We start from the raw sequence: 21,928 nt of genomic DNA on the forward strand, positions 1-21,928 counted from the left end.
TCTGCTCATTCCACATGTTGTTTGGCAATTCTTTTAAAAAAGGATTTCCCTTTTCTTTCTTTTCTTTAAGAAAACAAAACTGACAGCTGAACATTCAAATAAATAAATGTTCAGGGGATGCAGAGAGCATGGCAGGAGCAAAAAAGCAAAACAGAATGACTGAATCAGCATTCAAAGCCCTGATAAGTACACATGGCCAATGCACTGTTAAGGTGGGGTTCACTCCACAGAGTTCGAAAACACAGTATTCAACCAAGTATAGGGGAAGTTCTTTTATTGTTTAACATTTTCTCATGTTTTTATATATGCTGGAAGCCCCCCCCCCCCCCGAGTGGCTGGGGCAAGCCAGTCAGATGGGCAGGGTATAAATAATAAAATTCTTCTTATTATTATAAGTTTACTCGGAGTAAATCCAATGCAATTAATGGACCTAACAGCCATGTCCATTAATTGCAGTGGGTTTGCTCTGAGTGAAACTTAGCAGTGTGTCTTGTTTACAGATGTACTTGAATGCACCCTGTATGCAGTTGGTTTGTACATTTAACACTCCCTTTAAAGGCAGAAAGACAGCTGCAATGAGCCTGGTCAGCAAATTATTGTGGCTTCAGATAGATTACTATACAGGGAAGGGAAGGGGAGTGACAGTGACTTTTTAAATCTGGATTTCAGGGAGCTTGTCACTACTGCACAGTATTGAGTATATTCTACTTGTCTGTGTTTTGTCAGCATCTTTGTCACATTCTGAGTGCCTAAAATTACTAGGTACTTCACCGTAAATTTGGTTTTGCAACTCAGGTCACCTTTAGACTTGCAGCTATACTGGATTTAGCAAATCAAACACCATTTACATGTAGTTTTGCCCAATGCAACTTGCATTACAAACACAAAACCATCTGCTCCTTTTCTTCCAGGGACAGAGAAATCAACCCTTATCCCCAAGTTCTTCAGTCCACAGCAACTAGAGTTCTTCAACTGAGATGTCTCTGGGCAAAAAGTAATACTAAGCACAACGTGGGCACTATATGAATCTTTATATTATTATTCTTTTTAAAATTTGTATACCGCCCTTCACCTGTAGATCTCAGGGCAGCAGAAGCCCTAACCGACCCAGAACAACAGTGATAACATTTTAGAAAGAGCAGGTAAGCATGTTGTTTATTGGACCAGATTAAATTTAGTACTTTGGTACTAAATATAGAAGAGGTGATAAATATAGAAGAGGAGGCAGAACCCCGACACTGCATCCCCCTAGCCCTTACAGATCTGCTAAGTGCATATTGAGATAGATGGCTGCAAGCCCATAGAGTGAAATTTTGTGATAAGACAGGGTAAGTCAATGTGCAACAGCAAATATCTAAATATCAAAGTCTAAAGTTACTTTTTATTAATTCTAATTGAATTAGATTTTAAGTGGCAGGTGCTCAAATGGTCGGCTCAGTCCTATAACCATGCCCTAGATTCTAGGGTGAGGATTGACAGATTCACAGAGTTTCCTTATGTCTCTCCAATACAATGTTATCCAACTAAACCATTTTTGCATTTTGCAAGCATAAAAATCCCAACATCGTTTGTGGCAGCAGTAATATTGTATCCAACTATGTAGTAGGTAACAACGAGGTCCCCTCCCCCCAAAAAAACCAATTGGATGAATGACAATGGAAAAATGGAAACATGTTATTTGGACTTTTTTACTACAAAAGTTAATATTTGAGAACAGTTTGGGTCTTCAGTTAATGGGTAGAAAAGGGGGAGGTTGGCAGGGCTAGAGGTGAATATGGTAGGAGATTTGCACTTTCCAGGTCCACTTTATTCCAGTCTGTAAAATTTTGTCAAAAACATCACAATTCCACTAAAATATCCCAAGGCGGTATAATACCTGAAAACCAGGGGAAACCATTTAAAAATGGCAGGTATATCAATGGAAAGCTGGTTGGTAAAGAATCTCAGGTATGAAAGGCCTGTCTGAAAAACAGAGGGTGTGTGTGTATGGGTACAGGTATAGGTATAGGTGTGCGGTGTGTGTGTGTGTGTGTGTGTGTGTGTGTGTAAGGTAAAGGGACCCCTGACCATTAGGTCCAGTCGTGGACGACTCTGGGGTTGCAGCGCTCATCGCGCTTTAATGGCTGAGGGAGCCAGCATACAGCTTCCGGGTCATGTGGCCAGCATGACTAAGCCGCTTCTGGCGAACCAGAGCAGTGCACGGAAATGCTGTTTCCCTTCCCGCCAGAGTGGTACCTAGTTATCTACTTGCACTTTGAGGTGCTTTCGAACTGCTAGGTTGGCAGGAGCAGGGACCGAGCAACGGGAGCTCACAGCGTCACGGGGATTCGAACTGCTGACCTTCCGATCAGCAAGTCCTAGGCTCTGTGGTTTAACCCACAGCGCCACCTGTGTTCCTCGTGTGTGTGTGTATGGGGCATCTAAATACGAACAGGGATGACTCTTGTGGAACCTCTATTGGCAAGCAGCTCTACGGGGAAGGTGCTGCCACGCAAAAAGTTCAACCCCTTGGTAAAAACCAGAGGTATGTGGGGACTACCCCATAGGTCTGCTACAGTTCTCATGCTTAATTCTTGCTCCTTTTAGGTAGCCGATGCAGAGAGGAAAATATTAACTCTTGCACTGACCTGAGCGTCCAATACTTTCTGATGCACTTTTGGACGTTTTGGGGTGACTCTGCTTGCTACTTGTTCGTGCTGAAACTGAGGGGGCAGGAGGAGGCGGACTCACAGTGCTGCTGCTGCTACTCTCTCCCCTAATTGTGGTGAGATCTTGCATGCTGAAGCTGCGGAGCCTCTCCGACAGAGCGCCCTGGCCCTATGAAAACGGACAAAGAGACACGGGGTACCTTAAGCGATTAATTTATTGCATTTCTGCACAACTTCAGAACATGAAGAGGACAATAAATCTAGTAGCAACATACAGTGGTGCCTCGGGTTACATACGCTTCAGGTTACATACGTTTCAGGTTACAGACTCCGCTAACCCAGAAATACTACCTCGGGTTAAGAACTTTACTTCAGGATGAGAACAGAAATCGTGCTCTGGCGGCGCGGCGGCAGCAGGAGGCCCCATTAGCTAAAGTGGTGCTTCAGGTTAAGAACAGTTTCAGGTTAAATACGGATCTCCAGAACGAATGAAGTACTTAACCCAAGGTACCACTGTACAGACTTACACTGAGACAGACCATTTTTTTCCTGGATTAAAATTGCATAAGGTAACATAAAACAGGTTCAATGAATTCCTCTTTATTATTCCAATGCCTTCTGAGTCTTTTTCTTATGTTATCAGGCCGTTCCTGAAAAACAGCATGTTTTCAAGGTGTGCAAAACTCTTTGTCATCTGAAATAGGTGTCTGAAATTTCTTTAGTTTCGGTTCTGAGATAGTTGCTGTACAAAGCAATGTCAGCTTTCTCAGAACTTATTTTTCCTTATTCCTGGGATAGTACTTAACTCTTTGCCATATTAGTGCTGGGTTAAAGTATTCAGCCCAAATTTTGTGCAGCATTTGGAGGTGTGATTTTTTTGGGGGGGGAGGGTACCTCTAAATATGGTTGTTTTCCAATATATGATTACAGCGGCGAGATTTTAATATGCACAAAGGTTGAAAGACTAATTATCAACTATGGAGGAATGGTTATTAAAACTACTGGGCTTAGCCAATATAGTGAAATTGACATGTTTACTCAGAGAAAAGCCATTGTTAATATTTACTAAAGATTGGAAGGCTCTCATAGAATTTTGCGTGTAAAAGAAAATGAATTAATGACATTTGGGTTTGAAGGCTAAAGATAATGTTGGTTTACAGAAAGTAGTTTTGCTGGGTGTTATATTGGAGTGAATGAGTTGAATAACGTTTATATATGCCAGATGAAGAATCGGAAGTTCTTCAGTTTCTTAACTTTATTTTTTAAAAATCTCTTTCAATTCTTTTTCTATCTCTCTCTACCTCCTTCTTTTCTCTCTCTTCTTTTCCTCTGGATTTGTGTTTTTATCTAGATTAACATTTTAGTTTGGATTAAAAAAGATATTTGATGTTAAACAAAGATCATTGAGGGTACCGTGATTAAAACCAGATATAAAACACAAAAGGCACTATATATATATACCATATATATATATATATATATATATATATATATATATATATATGGTATATTTCTATGCAAGCTCCTATAAAACAGGCACTGCATTGAATGGGGCTTCTGCAAAAGAACTTGCTGGTGGATTGTACTCAGAGGCTCCAACCAAAAATGCAATGTGTAGCACAAGGTGAAGTAAGGGCTTCCTTCCTTGCTGAGTTTAATCCATGCTTGAATCTCCCAGCACTGAAGTCACTTCAGTAGGGAAACCTTCATGTAACTTGAATTTCTTCTTAAGCCACATGTGCTCCTGGGAAATCTAATACAGAGGCACCTTGGTTTAGGAACAGCTTAGTTTATGCACAACTTGGATTAAGAATGCTGCAAACCCGGAAGTAGGTGTTTTGGTTTGTGAACTTTGCCTTGGAAGCAGAACATGTTCCGCTTCCTGTTGAGTGTGTTCCATTTGTAAATTGAGTCCCCTGCTGCTATGGGAAAGCACGCTTTGGTTTAAGAACGCTTTGGTTTAAGAACACTTTGGTTTAAGAATGCTTTGGTTTAAGAACGGTCTTCCAGAATGGATTAAGTTTGTAAACCAAGGTACCACTGTATGTGGAATGCAGCCTTGGCTGGGTTGAAGAATGAACATTCCCATCTTTGACAACAGACAATTAAATGTAAGCTAATATTTCTAATGGATCTTCTTGCCATACATTGAAAGCTGTCCCCAGCTCTGTATTTTGGATCAGAATAGAAGTAATGGTTTGCTTTTGCTAGTAAAACCCGAGTTAGACTTTAAAGCTGAATACACAAAAGCCACAGAAGGGAAACTAAGCCAAAGTCAGTACTCTGTAAGTTAGTCCCAATAATGACCACAACACTTGTTGTTGTTGTTCTTGTTATTTTGTAATAAATGCTACAACATTTTCCAATCATGGTGGTTAGTTTAGCAGTTAACAGAAACACTGACAGGGTTACCTGCCCTTCTTTCAGGTCCAAATATAAGAGAAACTGAAGGAGCTGGGAGATCTGGCAGGTGAAAAAGAGACCCCATTGTGGCAACACATGACGACACAGAGAAATTCTGAGAATACTCCACAGCAAAGATGAAGGAAGTCACAGATGGACTTTGGTGCTAAGAGACTGTGGGTGATCTTGCTGCTATCATTCCAGGTTCTGCTGCTCGTGTGGCAGTGGCATAGCTCTGCACTCAGATTTTCTTGGCCTAATATTATCTGTAGTCCACTAGAATGTTTAGAGCAGACATAGGCAAACTCGGCCCTCCAGATGTTTTGGGACTACAATTCCCATCATCCCTGATCACTGGTCCTGTTAGGGATGATGGGAGTTGTAGTCGCAAAAACATCTGGAGGGCCGAGTTTGCCTACGCCTGGTTTAGAGTAATCCTGAACGTAATACAATGGAGGCTCCACCTCTTTATATATACTTACAGTACAGTCACACCTCGAGTTGAATGCGCTTTGGGTTGAGCACGTTCGAGTTGCGCTCTGTGGCAACCCGGAAGTAACGGGGCACATTACTTCTGGGTTTCGCCGCTGGCGCATGCACAGATGCTCAAAATGACATTGCGTGCATGCGCGGTAGAGGTGAAACGCGACCTGCGCATGTGCAGACGTGCCATCGCGTCTTGTGTTCCATTCGGGATGCGAACGGGGCTACGGAACGGATCCCGTTCGCATCCCGAGATACCACTGTACTTAAGGACCTTCAGGCATTTTGCAAACGCTAACCGAATCAGGTCACTTCCAGGTGACCTGTTTATTTACAGGCAAGGCCAGCACAGCCATTAGGTTGGGTGAGGCCACCGCCTCCAGCGGAGGAATCCCTCAAGGCACTGCCCCCGTGGACATCCTGCCGCCTCCACATCTGGCAGAGAAGCGGCGCTGGCACCACCCCCAATTTCAGGCGAGATCTCACTGAAATCACCAGATTTCATGGGACCTCACCCAAAATCGGTGCCAATGTCTGCGCAGCTTCTCTGGCGGCGGCAGTGGGGTGGGTGACACAGGCAGCAAGGGAGGGGAGCACCTTGTTCGCAGCGATGTTGTAAGATGTCACATCAAACAAGTATCACCACAGAATTTTCGGTGCATTTTCCTCTTCCATTCTTTACTACAAGAAGTCACATTTTTGGGGAGGGAGCAGCAGGGCCAAATCCAATTAACTGTGTAACCTGAATTTGCCAGTATGTCACTGAATCTCACCCGCAAAATAGTGGCAACCTGGAAGTGGCCAGAATTTCAAACTGTTTCCCTATAGGAAAGCATAATTCCACTTCGTAACAATTCACGAAAAGCTTAAACACAGTGTCAAGGGGGGAATCTATTAACAGGGATGGGGGGGATCTCAAGCTCAGGTGCCAAAAGCAGCCCTCAAGACCTACTATATGTGACTCTCAAGACTCTCCCTATGCCACACTCTTCATTGGCTAGCCTACTAGTCAAAGTTTACATTCGTTGATCCTCTCACTGTCAACTATGGCTCCACCCACCACTGCCCATGTGGCCTCCAGAAGGTTGCCCAGAACGCAATGTGGCCCTCTGCCTGAAAAAATGCTCCCCACCCTGATATATATTAAACCCTTATGCCCTCTACCTCATATCATAAATTCTTCAGTGTCTGCAAATAAAATGACAAAAGCAACCTTTCCTAGAATGCTTGTTCGGTGTGACAATGTCTCTCTGTTTTACATTGACAATACAATGGTACCTCAGGTTACATACGCTTCAGGTTACAGACTCCGCTAACCCAGAAATAGTACCTCGGGTTAAGAACTTTGCTTCAGGATGAGAACAGAAATCGTGCTGCGGCGGCGCGGCAGCAGCGGGAGGCCCCATTAGCTAAAGTGGTGCTTCAGGTTAAGAACAGTTTCAGGTTAAGAATGGACCTCCGGAACCAATTAAGTACTTAACCCGAGGTACCACTGTACTGACTAGTAATAGCACCACATCTCAGGCTAAAACTAATGTTTCCTGAGGTTTCTTAACTTGAAGCGTGAACACCCTTTGCCAAAGGGACAACGTGGCCATATTAAGAGGAGACTCTTCTTTATGCCAGCAGGTGACCATTTTAATGGACCACAGTTGTATCATATTTAATTGCAATCATTGTAAGAAGTCATTACTAATAAATATGTGCAATAAGTGCAGGTTAATAAAATAATTCAGTTGTATCAATTAACTAATACTCCAGTATTGTTAGACAAGAGTTCATATGATCGATTCCAGTTTCTGAAAGAACCAAGTGTTTCTTGGTTAGATTTGTGTACCATTTGGGCTACATTCTGTAAAATCTCTTTATAATTTCTGAGCCCAGTAAACTCATGGTAAGTGTTTTTAACCCTAAAGCCGAATTTTGCTGCCAGTTATCCGAAAGGACAAGTCAGTAGAAGTCTGAATGAGACTCTGGGATATTTGTAAATAGCCATCGCTTCCCTCAAAGAATCTTGTGAAATGTAGTTTCTGAAGGGTACTGATAATTGTTAGAAGACTTCTGTTCACCTCACAGAGCTACAATTCCCAGTGTGGTTTAACAATAAAACCCTCTTCCCAGGTAATTTTGGGAGTTGTAGCACTGTGAGGGGAAAGGGGGCCTCCTCTCAGCGCCCTTAACAAACTGAATTTCCCAGGATTCCTTTGGGGGAAGCCATGACTGATTATAAAGTGGTTAATCCTGCTTGAAATAGTGCAGGTGGTGCCAAGATTGTGCAATGCCAGATTTCTATAGTCTTGCTCTGTTTATAAATCACAAGAGGTCTGTACATAAAAAGTTAAAGAATTAAGAGCATTCTGCCCCGAGCGTTATGTCTCAGGCACTCATTGCCACTGGCTAGAAACATAGACTTGTGATGTTAACACAACCACTGTATCCTTCGTTATCCCACTGGTTACCTTGGAAGCTGCCATCACAGCAGCTGTGGCTGCAACATTTAGCCCCCGCTTCCCAAAATGCACCAGGGCATCATAGCTTCGATCTTTTGCTTGCACTAGGCAGTCATCTATTTCCTATCATCGAAGACAAAAAAAGACAAATAAAATAAAAACACAGTCGAAAGGGATTTCACCTCCAAGCTCCTCCAAAGTACTTTTGCATTCATTCTCTGTCCTCAGACACCTTCAGAGACAATTCTAGGTCGAACCACTTGCAAGAAGGGCAGCCATGCTTGTTTATTCATGTGTCTCCCCAGTTACTATGTAAAGTGTTGAGGGATTTTTATATTCAAAAGGGTGTGCAGGTGAGGGGAGCCGAATCTGCCTTCTTTTCTCCCTCTCTGCTGTTGAAGCAACAGAGTGTGGAAAAGGAAGATGAGAAAGAATTCAGCACTCCTCATTCATGTTTTCCATATATTGTAAGCATTAGAACCAACACGCTTTAAATGCGGCTTTAAAAAAATAAGAATCAAAAGTTTGCCAATAATCTGACCATGAGGGAGAGCCTGGGGCCTGTATAGGTAAAGGTAAAGGGACCCCTGACCATTAGGTCCAGTCGTGGCCGACTCTGGGGTTGCGGCGCTCATCTCGCTTTATTGGCCGAGGGAGCCGACGTACAGCTTCCAGGTCATGTGGCCCACATGACTAAGCCGCTTCTGGCGAACCAGAGCAGCGCACAGAAACGCCGTTTACCTTCCTGCCGGAGTGGTACCTATTTATCTACTTGCACTTTGACGTGCTTTCGACCTGCTAGGTTGGCAGGAGCAGGGACCGAGCAACGGGAGCTCACCCCGTCATGGGGATTCAAACCGCCGATCTTCTGATCGGCAAGTCCTAGGCTCTGTGGTTTAACCCACAGCACCACCCGCGTCCCTGGGGCCTGTATATATACAGGTAAATCAGAAGGGTACCTCTGGGGCTTTGCATTCTCCCAAGCCTGGCTGAGGCCCAGTCTGAGAAGGGGCAATCTTATACCCTATCTTGAGGAAGAGGTTTTGGCACCTGCCCTGGAGGCGAAGCTGATACTCACATCTACCAAGCTGTTTGCTTATTTATAAATAAATAAAAAATTAAGGGCCCAGAGCGGTTTACATAAAAGAATAAAGCCAAACCAAACACCTTCAGGTGACAAAAACTATGACTAAGCCATCAAAATAAACAAAAGCGGAATTGAAAATCTCCAATCATATTGAAAGCCACAAGGAATAAGGATGTTTTTACCACCTGCCTTGCATGTCACAAAAGATGGAGCTAGCTGCACCTCCTTTGGGAGGGAAGTCCATAGCCAAGACAAAGCTGGTCAGATTCCCACCAAATGAACCTCTTTTGGTGGTGGAACATATAACAAGACTTTGAAAGAGAATTTCAGTCTATGGACTGGTTCATAGGAAATGAGCTGGTCTTTGAGCTATCCTGGCCTTAAGCTCTTTACAGCTTTACCGGTTGGCTGTGATATATCGAAACTAATTAATGATATACAAGGATCTGAAATATGTTATTACTGTTATTATGATTGTAATTATGTTATTTTATGTGGTTTTTAATTCTATTAAATGGCTGCCATGGAGAAATTTTGAATGGTGGCCTGTACATTTGTTAAACTAATAAAACAATCTGTGGATACTTTATTTTTATTAGAAACCAAGCTACCAGACTACCTGAAAGTGTTTAAGCCTAATAGCTCCAGGTACATTTGACCATCATTTCCTCATCTCAGTAGGGACAATTTGTTCAGTAATGACATTATAGTAATTTGTGAGAAATGAGTAGCTTTGGATTCAGCAGCTCTGAGCTTCGCAAAGCAACACAAAAAGATTAAAAAAACTGGCTGAGGTGAAAGAACCACCTTATCAAGAGAGAATAGCAGAACATTGAAATATTACGTGAAAATGACATATGCCCTAGACGTATCTACTCAGAAACAAGCCCAACTGAGCTTACTCCAAGTATGGATGGGATTGCAGCCTAAATTGTTCTTCTGCCATAATCACTACCCCCAACTACAGTAGTGAGAAACAGTTTCAATTACCTTTTCTTTCGAGGACAGTGTAGGGTGCACAAATTTCCTATACAGGAGGCTGGAGCCCTTTGTGTAAGGAGACAACAGCCAAGCTACAAAAGCTATTTTGAGTTCATAATAAAATGGAAACCTGCAGGAAAAGAAACGAGCATATTTACCCACAGAACTTTGTACATTTAGGCCTCCTCCAACATTTAAGAATCAACACTCTTGACAATCAGAGTATAATAGAGGACGAAAATCTAGCACATCAGATATAGAGATATAGATATACAAAATAATAATAATAATAATAAATTTTATTTATACCCCGCCCTCCCCAGCCAAGATTCAGGGCAGCTAACAACCAATAATAAAACAAGTTGATTGAAATACAACTTAAAACAAGATTAAAATGCAACATTGCAACATTAAAATGCAGCCTCATCACAGGAGCAGAAAGGAAAAAAGAAAGAGGGGGAGGGAATCAAATTGGCTCCAAGCCAAAGGCCAGGTGGAACAACTCTGTCTTACAGGCCCTGCAGAAAGAAATCAGATCCTGCAGGACCCTGGTCTCATGAGGCAGAGCGTTCCACCAGGCTGGAGCCAGTGTTGAAAAGGCCCTGGCTCTGGTTGAGGCTAATCTAACTTCCTTAGGGCCCGGGACCTCTAGGGTGTTGCTGTTTATGGACCTTAAGGTCCTCCGTGGGGCATACCGGGAGAGGCGGTCCTGTAGGTACGAGGGTCCTAGGCCGTGAAGGTCTTTAAAGGTCAAAAATAGGAGTATATTACATTGGTTTTGAAATATGGTAGCATTACTTTAAAAACAATAATCTTGGAGTGCCAAGTTACATTTTGGTGCAACCAGCCTTCCACTTAAGTGAGAGAGAGAGAGAGCCAGGAACTAGAGGAGGATATACTGCCAGTGAGTTTCTTGGAGAGCTGCATTGACACTTGTTGAAAAAGTGCTGACCTGTTCCTTTTCAAAGGCAGCATTACGGTTCCTGTTTTATGTTGCCAATTGCTGATGCGACCAAATGCATTTATAGCGGGGGTGGGACTAACCCACGAATTTAGTGACGGATACCCAAAAAGGATTTAAAATAGTGTAAAACAGCTTATAATAAATGTTATGTACTGAAGTTCTCACCTTGGGCCAGCAGGGGGATACTGTAGATAGTTATGCAAATGAAGGATCGAAAGTGACATTCAGTGATTGGATAGTTTGTATGCAAATGAAGGATCGAAAGTGACGTTCAGTGATTGGATAGTTTTAGAAAGTTGCAACAGTTATGCTGTTCTGGAGCTCTATATAAGCAGGCTGACTGAGCTCCTCAGTTCAGTTCTGTTCTGGCATTGAATAAAGAAGAGCTGTTTGAAGAATTGCTGTGTCGTCTGATACGTTCACCCACAACTTAACAAGAAAGCCTTTCGGAAGGCAGCTTTGAGAACTATGGTTTTCACATTGCCTATTTTGGCTGCACCCACTTTCATGCTTCAGCCATGCCCACGTGGTTGATGGAGGGTTGATCATGCCTGTTTTAGAGGTTTCTCCCCTTCCCCCTCCCCTTTGCTGATATATTTAACTCTGTTAGACAAATCAAGAATCCCTTAAAGGTAAAGGGTAAAGGGACCCCTGACCATTAGGTTCAGTCGTGACCGACTCTGGGGTTGTGGTGCTCATCTCGCTTTATTGGCTGAGGGAGCCGGCGTACAGCTTCCAGGTCATGTGGCCAGCATGACTAAGTCGCTTCTGGCAAACCAGAGCAGCACACGGAAAGGCCATTTACCTTCCTGCTGCAGTGGTACCTATTTATCTACTTGCACTGGCATGCTTTTGAACTGCTAGGTTGGCAGGAGCAGGGACCGAGCAACAGGAGCTCACCCCGTTGTGGGGATTCAAACCGCCGACCTTCTGATCGGCAAGTCCTAGGCTCTGTGGTTTAACCCACAGCGCCACCCGCTTCCCGACAAGAATCCCTTAATTGATCTCAAAAGTTCAGTCATCTCTTCATATTGTTCTCCATTCCCACTCAAATAACAACAAAACAGCACGATTTCTCCTCCTCCTCCTCCTCCTCCTCCTCCTCCTCCTCCTCTTCTTCTTCTTCTTCTTCTTCTTCTTCTTCTTCTTCTTCTTCTTCTTCTTCTAAGCAATTCAGGCCTTCTTGGCTGATGATGCAACTGCAGAGTCTCATAACACATCTAAATTATAGCTCTCTCCTCTGCGAGTGCAAGACTGACTTTGCAGACCTGCCATACATTTTTTATTTTATTTCTAAAAGGTCTAGGAAGCCAACAAGCCAACAAATCATTTCCATACATCCTAATGTACAGCCAAAGCTCCTCAGCACAAAAACATCAGATTCTGGAGGGCTGTTATAGTCTTCCTCTAGGCCAGGGGTGGGTAACATGTGGCCCTGCAGCTGATGTCGGACTCCTACCAATCCCAGCCAGCATGGCCAATGGTTACAGTCGTGTTGATGGATATTATAATCCAGCAGCATCTGGGAGGCCTTCAGCTCATGCTTGAAAGAGAAGGCAAACAGGAAGCTCCAGTTTGTTCAGCTTGCAGTGGTTTGACGGACTGTTTCCACCACCACACCAATAAACTCGAACGTCTATCGCAACAGGGAAATGGGTGGGAGAACAAACTAACTCAATAGGTACAGGCAAACAAGGAATGGAAAACAGGGCACGCAGACAAAAAGCACAATATATTTATCCTTGTTTGTGCCTTTTCTCCCTCCTCTCTGCTTCCTTCTTCAAGAGCCCTATCCTAATAATAATAATAATAATTTATTACAATGGTACCTCGGGTTACATATGCTTCAGGTTACATACGCTTCATGTTACAGACTCCGCTAACCCAGAAATAGTGCTTCAGGATAAGAACAGAAATCGGGCTCCGGTGGCACGGCAGCAGCAGGAGGCCCCATTACCTAAAGTGGTGCTTCAGGTTAAGAACAGTTTCAGGTTAAGAACGGACCTCCGGAACGAATTAAGTACTTAACCTGAGGTACCACTGTATTTGTACCCCACCCATCTGGCTGGGTTTCCCCAGCCACTCTGGGCGGCTTCCAACAAAGATTAAAAATACATTAAAATGTCACACATTAAGAACTTCCCTGAATCTTTCCTTCTACCAGCTCAACCTGGGAAGGTAGCCCATCTAGGAGAAGGAAAGCTCTAGCCCTAAACCTCGGCTGCCTTGCAGGATATCTTTGGCACTCAGGTAAACCCTTCAGAAATCTAGAGTGGAGTCCCTAAGATGGTTGGATGGCATTCCTCCCTCCGACAACTCCTGCAGCCAAACGAGTGCCAGCAACCTGCCTGCTCTCCACTTCAGATTCTTCATGTTCTCTTCCCACTTTCTTTTTTTAAAAAAATAATATTTATTAAGATTTCAAAGAAGTTACAAAAATGAGAAGAAAAAAAAGAGAAACAAAAAAAAAAAACAAAATACAGAAAAATAAAAACAATTAAAAACAAATCAGTCTTTCCATGTCTTGTCTTTCATTTGCTTGTTTCCCTGACCTCCTCACACCTCCCTTTTTTGTATTCTAGTTCAATAGTTGTTTCAGCAAGTCCTTACCATTTTTGCTTTTATCTTAATATTTTATCTTAATATATTGTAACTTTACATTTTCACCTGTTGACAGTCCATTTTTACATACCCCTTTGTAACATTTCTCTTCCCACTTTCCTCCCCCCCGCCCAAGCACCTCCTCTTCCACCACAGCCTGCCATGACTTTCCCAAGGCCAATTAATACTATAAACTTGGGGCAGGAAAAGTCAAGGGTCGCTCTCCATGGCTTGTTTCCTTGACGCTTATAGCACATATTCATGCAAACAAGCACACACACACACAAGTTAAGTGTACTGCAGCTATGTCAGAAGGGGAACTCTGATCACCACATGGGCCTGGTTTGAATAGTTTCTAAGGCCCAGCCAACTTTTTCTTCCTTCTGGCTCTGTTCCAACTTCGCTTGTCACTGCCAGCCCACCCACTTGGGAGGTCAATGGATCGAGAAGAACGAAGGGTGGCTGTGAAGAGAGCACCTTGTCTGTTTACTGATTCTGGCCACAGGTGGGATACAGTAAGGTAGTGGGCATCTCCTTCCCAGTAGCTAGGCTTGGGCTGGTTCGGCTATTTCTCCCCACAATTTGATTTGAGTTCTTTGTTCTACTACAATCATCACTGAAGGATGGTAAGATGCAACAGTGGACCATTCTTGGGCAACGCTAGTGAGTTAGCTGATGGCAGAGAGGGGGTTCTCCCTTCTGTGTGTACTCTGCATCCCCTCTGTTCCATACTCATTTATTCTTATCATAGATTCAGTTTTTCTCCTTGAAAGTAGATTCAGCCTCAGACAAATGTTATGCTCTCCCACATATGACTACACTCAGAGTGGGGCATTTTTACTTTGCCTGCTTTGCCCTTTTTTAAAACTAATCCTCCACAACCCACTTTGCTGGGTGCTCTCCAGTACCAGTAAAGGTATAGGGACCCCTGACCATTAGGTCCAGTCGTGACCGACTCTGGGGTTGCGACGCTCATCTCGCTTTCTTGGCCAAGGGAGCCAGCGTACAGCTTCCGGGTCATGTGGCCAGCATGACTTCTGGCAAACCAAAGCAGCGCACGGAAAGGCCATTTACCTTCCCGCTGCAGTGGTACCTATTTATCTACTTGCACTGGCGTGCTTTCGAACTGCTAGGTTGGCAGGAGCAGGGACCGAGCAATGGGAGCTCATCCCGTTGCGGGGATTCAAACCGCCAACCTTCTGATCGGCAAGTCCTAGGCTCTGTGGTTTAACCCACAGCGCCATCCGCTCAGAGCCAAATGTGGCAGCAGGATTCACAGCTTCCCATTCACTGCAGCAGACCCATCACATTAAACTCTTTGCAGCCATTTCCCTGCACAGCATTTCCCATCCAATTTATTACAAACACCCCAAAACCCCTCGTGCACCACGCCAATGTGGCATTTCAGACAGGAAATGTCCAGCTTCTAAGATAAGCACCTGATGCGCCTGGTGCTATTGAGCAACGTCTAGTATTATCTTGCACTTTTGCTCCTTTCAAAAACATTTGTTTTTCCCTGCTTTTGTTTTTTTGGGGAGGGAGGGAAGGAAGCATCTCGGCGGGATACTAACCAGCAAAGAAAAATGTCCGTGAATGTCTCTGCTGTTGTGAAGAGTGCAAATATGATCCAATACATCATCCATTTTACCTAGGAATAAAGCACAAGAATGGTTATAAGCAAATGTTCGTTTGGCACTTCCTAACGATTGTGGGTATTTCTTCTCTCCCCCAGGCCTCATTCCCTCAGGGCCAGGGCCAGTCCTACCATTGGGCCAAGTCATGTTGGTTTACCTCAGGCGGCAGATTTTGAGGCACCCGTATTATTGTTTTTATTACTATATACTCTGTAAGCACAAGGCACAGGTGCCTTCAGATTTTCTGCCTTGGGCACCAAAATGTCTAATCTTAGGAATAAATGAAAAAGAGTGATTTGAACAAGGGTCATTTGGCACAAGAAACTATGGTCACATCCACAGCACACGTTTAGAGCATTCTCATACCCCTAACAGACATGAAGAATCTTGAGAATCCAGCTAAGTATTACGTAAGAACGACCCACTGAAATTTATGGAACTTGGTCATGTTCATTAATTTCAGTGGGTCTACTTGTGAGCAACACTTAGGTGAATACCACACTGTAGTTTAAGGGTGCTGAGGATTGTACCTCTGTGAGGGCCCTTAACCTCAGCTCCCAGAATCCTTTGGGGGAAGCTATGACTGTTACAGTGGTATAACAGTGCTTTAATTATATGATATGAATTTGTCCTAAGACCCAAGAAAGTGACAGGAAATGAAATAGATGAAATGGAGACTCTGAACTTTTTTTCAAATTGCACTGAATTACATTTAGATTTATAAATCATGTTTCAACGTTCTTGTGGAGGAGAGGTCAAACTCACACCATTCACCAAATTTCAATCTAGGTTACTTGTACAAACCAATGCTTCATTTTGTAATGCATTATTAAGCTTAATAGTTAGTTCACACTGTTTAAAAATTAAGAACTTGAGTTTTCATTATTAGCCCAGAACTGTATCTAAAAACTGCATGCAGTGCCTGTATAACAAATACATCAGTTCAAGTGAATCACTAAGTGCAGGCATTCCTGGCCATTCTTGTGATTCAAGAGTTGTACAAGAGTCTTGAATTATCTTTAGATTTACTCCTCAGTGACGGAATGGGAAGAGGGCACTAGGAGCTATCTCCAGTTACAAATGTGGGCCTAAAAGAACACAGTTTATACCTCCAAGAAGGAGTAAACTATAGGCAACGCCTCTCCAAAAGAAGTGTTCACAGAGTAAGGCTCCTGGCCACAGCATTAGTTGGTGCCACAAGCGATCACGTCTGCGATTCTGAATATTCTCTGTGCACTCTTATGCTGAAATGGATATGATAATCCTAATTAACCCCAAACCTCTCCAATGACAGCTATGCAAAAGTTACAAGGATAAGTCCTTATATTACATAACACCTGCTATTTATATACCTCCATATTGCACGATATTTCTATGATCCCCTCTCTTGTAAACTACTGAGAATATTTAGCTATTCATTCATTTCAGCTTAGCTACTTAGCCTCAATCTAGCCTTGCCTTGTAAATACAACTATCACAATTTCAATGAATCCCCATATCTGTTTTGTATCACTGCACCCAGTATTCGCAAACGTTTTTTTACTGTACCCCAAAACCTGGTTACTACAAAATTAGCTACTGAATACCTAATTCCTGCTATCTGAAGGTTAGAGTTGGGTATACCAGCCTAAATGTATGCTAAGAGGTACAGTTAAGTTCACTGTAGTTGGGAAGGGCCATGCTAATAACATTTTATTAACATTAACAGGCAATAACTGTTCATGAACTCTGTATGGATGGTTCTTGTTTTTTAACTAATGACAAAATGGCTGCCCACATTGTGTTCAGCACTGGTGTTAACATCCAATACAACTCTATAAATTACCTAAACCACCATGATGACCCTATTTAAATTGAATTTGGGAATACAGAATTTAACCATTTAAGTAGGGAACTGAAGGCATACAAGAAAGATGTACGTCATGCAGGCTTCCCACTACTTTTTTTAAAAATAGGATTTCATGCAAGAGCTACGCAAAAGCATCATTCAATGGGACTTTATACCTAGCATATGTGTTTTTAAATAGTCTCCAGGTTAACTAATATAGAATTTGCTTTTACAAAAATTTATTCTTTGCTCAGGTGAGGCAAAATGGTGGAAGATGTGCGCTGATTATTTAGGACCAAATATACATACAGGGAAATCAAATCTGAAACTCTGAAGCATGTTAAGTTCTTCATTCTGCCTAAAGAGCCAGATAAAATCCACTGGGAGGCATTTTGCGAACAGAAACCTAGGTTTACCTTGATAATCCCAGAAGTGATACCTTGATAATCCCAGAAGTGATACTTACATATTCTTTAATATCCTTTGATTTTACAGCTTTGTATGAGTAATATGCAGGATAAAGAGTGCCAAACACAAGCCTGGAAGAGGGGGAAAAGAGCAAAAATCATTTTCTGCCACCGGTAAATGTATCTTTTTGAGAAGTAATGGCCACTTCAGGGACATTTTCTCTGAAATATTTTACTCTTAATTCCTGCCTCAGTTTAACTCATTTCAGTGAGAACAAAAGTACATACGTGTAGAATCCAAATTAAATTAAATTAAATTAAATACTCTCCTCAGAGTATTGCGGAAGAACAATGTCGATCAACATTTGATGATCTTCTACTGGTCAACAATAGAAAGTGTCCTTTCATACTGCATCACGGTGTGGTACGCTGGTTTGACATCAACTGATAGAAAGTGCCTACAGAGGGTGGTGAATACAGCACAAGATATTATGGGCTGTCCCGTGAATCTGCTGGATGAAATAGAGGAAGAACGTTGCCTGAGGAGAGTGAGGAAAATTCTCAGGGATGATTCACATCCTGGCCAGCACTTTCTTGATCTCCTGCCCTCAGGCAGAAGATATAGAAGCAGTGGCGTAGCGTGGGGGGTGCAGAGGGTGCCGGCCGCACCGGGCGCAACATCGGGGGGGGGGGCGCTCGCACTCGCAGCCCTCTGCCCCTACCTGGCTCACGGGTTAGGGGGCGCAAATTACTTGCCTTGCCCCGGGTGCTGACAACCCACGCTACGCTACTGTATAGAAGCATGATTAGTCGCACCAACAGGTTAAAGAACAGCTTCTATCCGTGGGCTGTTAGGCTGCTGAATGAAAAGATAACTACAGGGCAACTGACTTTCGGGTTTGGTGGATGTGCGTCAGTAAACGAGGGGAATTAAGACTAAGAGAGCTGAGTGGCGGGGTGCTCGTGTAATCTCACTGTATACAAGTTGTACAAGTGACAATAAAGTATTTCCTTTCATTTCATTTCATTCATCTTTTAAAAGTACAACCCACTCTTCCTCCCGAGTGTCCAGTGTGAAAAGGATAAAATCATCTTTAAAACGATTAACATGCAGATGCAAACTGGGAAAGATCTTGGCTGAAATGGCTTGTTGAAAGATGGTCTCCAGCAGGTGCCAAAAAGAAAACAAAGATGGCTCCTGTCTAATTTTCAAGGGCAGGGAATTCCAAAGACCAGGTACTACTATACTAAAGGCTTGGTTCTTACATTATGCAGAATGGACCTCCAAATAAAGATGGCGTCTGCAGGAGGTCCTCATGATATATATGGGGTGAGATGATCTATTGGTCCCAAATTGTACAGGACATCATACACCAAAATCAACACAGTGAACTTAGCATGGTAGCTGACAGCCAATTCAATTATTTCTTTATATATATATAAAGATATATATAATTTTATATTATATTATATATAATATAATATAATAAAGATATATATAAAAATATATAATTTTTATTAAGTACAAATTAGAAAACATACATATTTACAACACAAGAAGATGCAAAAGAAAAAGAAAATACATATAACCAAGGGGGGGGGGGAAATAGAGAATATTTTGTCTCTTTTCATATTTACAGTTATTTATACCTCTATAAAATGCTATACACAATAAAGCAGTGAAATGAAAGATATCAGAAGAAAGAAAAAAAGAACAAAGAAAAAATAAAGAAGTAAAAGAAAAATATCACAGGTGAAATTTTTTTAAAGTAGATAAGATGAAATTATACAATTGAATATAAATATAGATGGGAAACAGCTATGTATTGTGAGTACGGTACTTATCTACAGTTCAATTATTTCGACTGCAGGGTAATGTGTTGACAATATCCTGCTCCAGTGAGCAGTCACACCACTGCATTTCACACCAGCTACAGCTTTCAGACCCTCCACAAGGGCAGCCCCATATAGAGTACATCACAGTAATCCAGACTGTAGGCTTCCAGTGAATGGACGACAGCAGTAAGGCTACCCCGGAACTGCATAGTTGTCTTACTAGCTGAAGTGGATAGAAGATATGCCTGGCCGCTGAGGTCACCTGAGCCTTCAGGAGCATCCTCAGATTATGAACCTGCTCTTTCCGGGACAGTGCAACCCCATGCAAATAAGTAATTGGCTCAGTAACCACCCACCCACAGTGCTTCTGTCTTGCCAGGATACTGGTTCTCATCCAGTTCTCTGTTGAGTCCAAGCACTGGCTCAGGCTTTGCATAGCCTCACCTGATTCCAATGTTGCAGAGAAGTAGAGCTGGGGATCATCAGCATGTTGGTGACACCTTGCTTGACATCTCTCCCAATGACCACTCCCAATGGCTTCATATAGATGTTAAATAGCACTGGAGAGAAAACTACCGTACAGGACAACTACCAGGAGGCTGAAAGACCCAATGCTATTCACCCAATGCTATTCTCTGAAGCTGATCCTGGATATGGCATCAGAACCACTGTAGAACAGTGTGTCCAATACCCATCCCACTACGTTGGCTCAGAAGGATACCATGGTATCAAAAGCCACTGAGAGATCAAGTAAGGATAACACACAAAGCTGCACTTACCAGGAGAAGAACACCACTATACCAAGCTGTCCTGGCAAGCTGCCAACACTCCTTTTCTACAGATATATATTAGAGGTACAGATGTTCTGCTTGACCCTGTTCATCTTGGTTTCTGAAGGCTTACCAAGGCAATCAGTCAAATTCTAACTTGACTTTCATTAATGCATTGCACCAGGAAGACCAGCTGTTCTTCAAGGAGGAGTCATAATCCCATTAAAGAAGGCATTCTCACATCCCCATGGTATTAGGGAATTATAGGCCAGCTTTTAAGTAATCATTCCCGGCCAAGTTGCTGAAGCCTGACGTGGCAAATCAGCTCCAAATGCTTTCAGCTGAAAGTGATTGTCTAGATGCATTTCCGTCTGGCTTCCACCCAGGATTCACCACTGAATCTGCCTTGATCAATCTGGTAGACTACCTGTAATGGCAGGGATGGTGTGACTGGGTTGAGTCTCCTGGATCTCTATCTAGGTGGCTTTCAGTATTGGGTCAGCATACTGATGACACACAGTTAGATTTCTTCTTTCTCTTTGTGTCAGGTAAGGCAGCGTCACTCTGAATGACTGCTTGAGGTCACCAACAGACTGTGTAAATTTAAGCTTAGTCCAGGAAAATGGAGACACTAATAGTGGCTGAGTAGTACACAGCTCTGGCTATAATGGACATGCTTTTTCTTAATGGGGTCAAACCCCACACCAAGACACTGGCTCCATGCCAACTAATGAGTGCTCTAGAATCTGACTGCTTTCAGCAATCCAGCTGATAACCATGATCAAGAATATTTGTTATTCAGTATCTGCTGTTCTACTGATAGTTTATTATTGAAGAAATTGATCCAGGAAGGGAGGCGGGAGAAAAGTTATTGAACAGAATGCACTGAGGTAAAGGGATCAGCCCCTCCTTACTTCCTGCACACTCCTTTCCTCACTTGGTATGTGAAGAAGCACATCTGACCAAACAAATGTGGCAGTTCTGTCACATCCAGTTTGCCCTAAGGGTGCATGTTCAAAATGGCTTAACACGGATTAGCTATCCTTGCTGTACAATCAATCTGGTACAAGTTCAGCAAAAAGATATCTTTCTCTCCCACCCTGGTTGGCAGTAAAGTTCGGAATTCAATCAGAGTCAGTTACTGTCAGTAGAAGCATGGTGGTGGAAAAATATTTATACTGCATTAATTTATAAAAAATAAAAGAATGTTTTATCAAACGTTCTGCTTATTCAAAGTTACACAAGAGGGTTTGTGGCATAGCAGAGACATTGCGCAGAACGGTTAGCCTCGCTTTGGTCTTAGCCTCGCTTTGGTCTAAACCACTGAGCCTAGGGCTTGCCAATTGGAAGGTCAGCAGTTCGAATCCCTGTGACGGGGTGAGCTCCTGTTGCTCGGTCCCAGCTCCTGCCAACCTAGCAGTTCGAAAGCATGCCAGTGCAAGTAGATAAATAGGTAGTGCTTCAGCGGGAAGGTAAACGATGTTTCTGTGCGTTGCGCTGGTTTCGCCAGAAGCAGATTAGCCACATGACCCGGAAAAACTGTCCGTGGACAAACATCGGCTCCCTCAGCCAGTAAAGCGAAATGAGCCCAACTTAACTGTCAGGGTTCCTTTACCTTTACCTTTTTTTTAATAGTGAAATATCTATCCCAAACATTTGTTTAAATAAAATCTTACACCCCAAAGAAACATACAAGGCCTCTAAAAAGCCTGACCAGATTTCTCTCTCTCTCCTTATTTATAACTGTAACACACTTTTTTCCAGTTCATTTTTCTCCTTCATGAGCTTGGCTTGTTGCTATCTCATGTTCTTGTTTCCTGCAAAATAAGACTCCAG

General features: G+C 42.8%; 1 protein-coding gene across 9 annotated transcripts in view; it reads right to left on the bottom strand.

The window, feature by feature from the left end:
- Positions 1-21,928, bottom strand: part of REEP1 (receptor accessory protein 1) — a 65,161-nt gene that overhangs the window by 19,235 nt on the left and 23,998 nt on the right. For 6 of the 9 annotated variants that reach the window (XR_014557494.1, XR_014557495.1, XR_014557496.1 and 3 more), the window contains exons 2-6: positions 17,546-17,618; positions 15,189-15,265; positions 10,062-10,182; positions 7,994-8,107; positions 2,628-2,817 (exon numbers count right to left, since the gene is read on the bottom strand). Coding sequence is in view for 5 of the 9 variants with exons in the window: in XM_083709836.1 (XP_083565962.1) it covers positions 2,628-2,817; positions 7,994-8,107; positions 10,062-10,182; positions 15,189-15,265; positions 17,546-17,618 (575 nt within the window). In the remaining 4 variants the exon portion in view is untranslated. Of the gene's footprint in view, positions 1-2,627; positions 2,818-5,060; positions 5,112-7,993; positions 8,108-10,061; positions 10,183-15,188; positions 15,266-17,545; positions 17,619-21,928 lie in introns of all 9 variants that reach the window. The other 3 variants (XR_014557493.1, XM_083709834.1, XM_083709833.1) reach the window with 1 other exon arrangement.

Source organism: Podarcis gaigeae (assembly GCF_964106915.1).
Source record: "Podarcis gaigeae genome assembly, chromosome: 13".
In the NCBI taxonomy this organism is placed as follows: Eukaryota; Metazoa; Chordata; class Lepidosauria; order Squamata; family Lacertidae; genus Podarcis; species Podarcis gaigeae.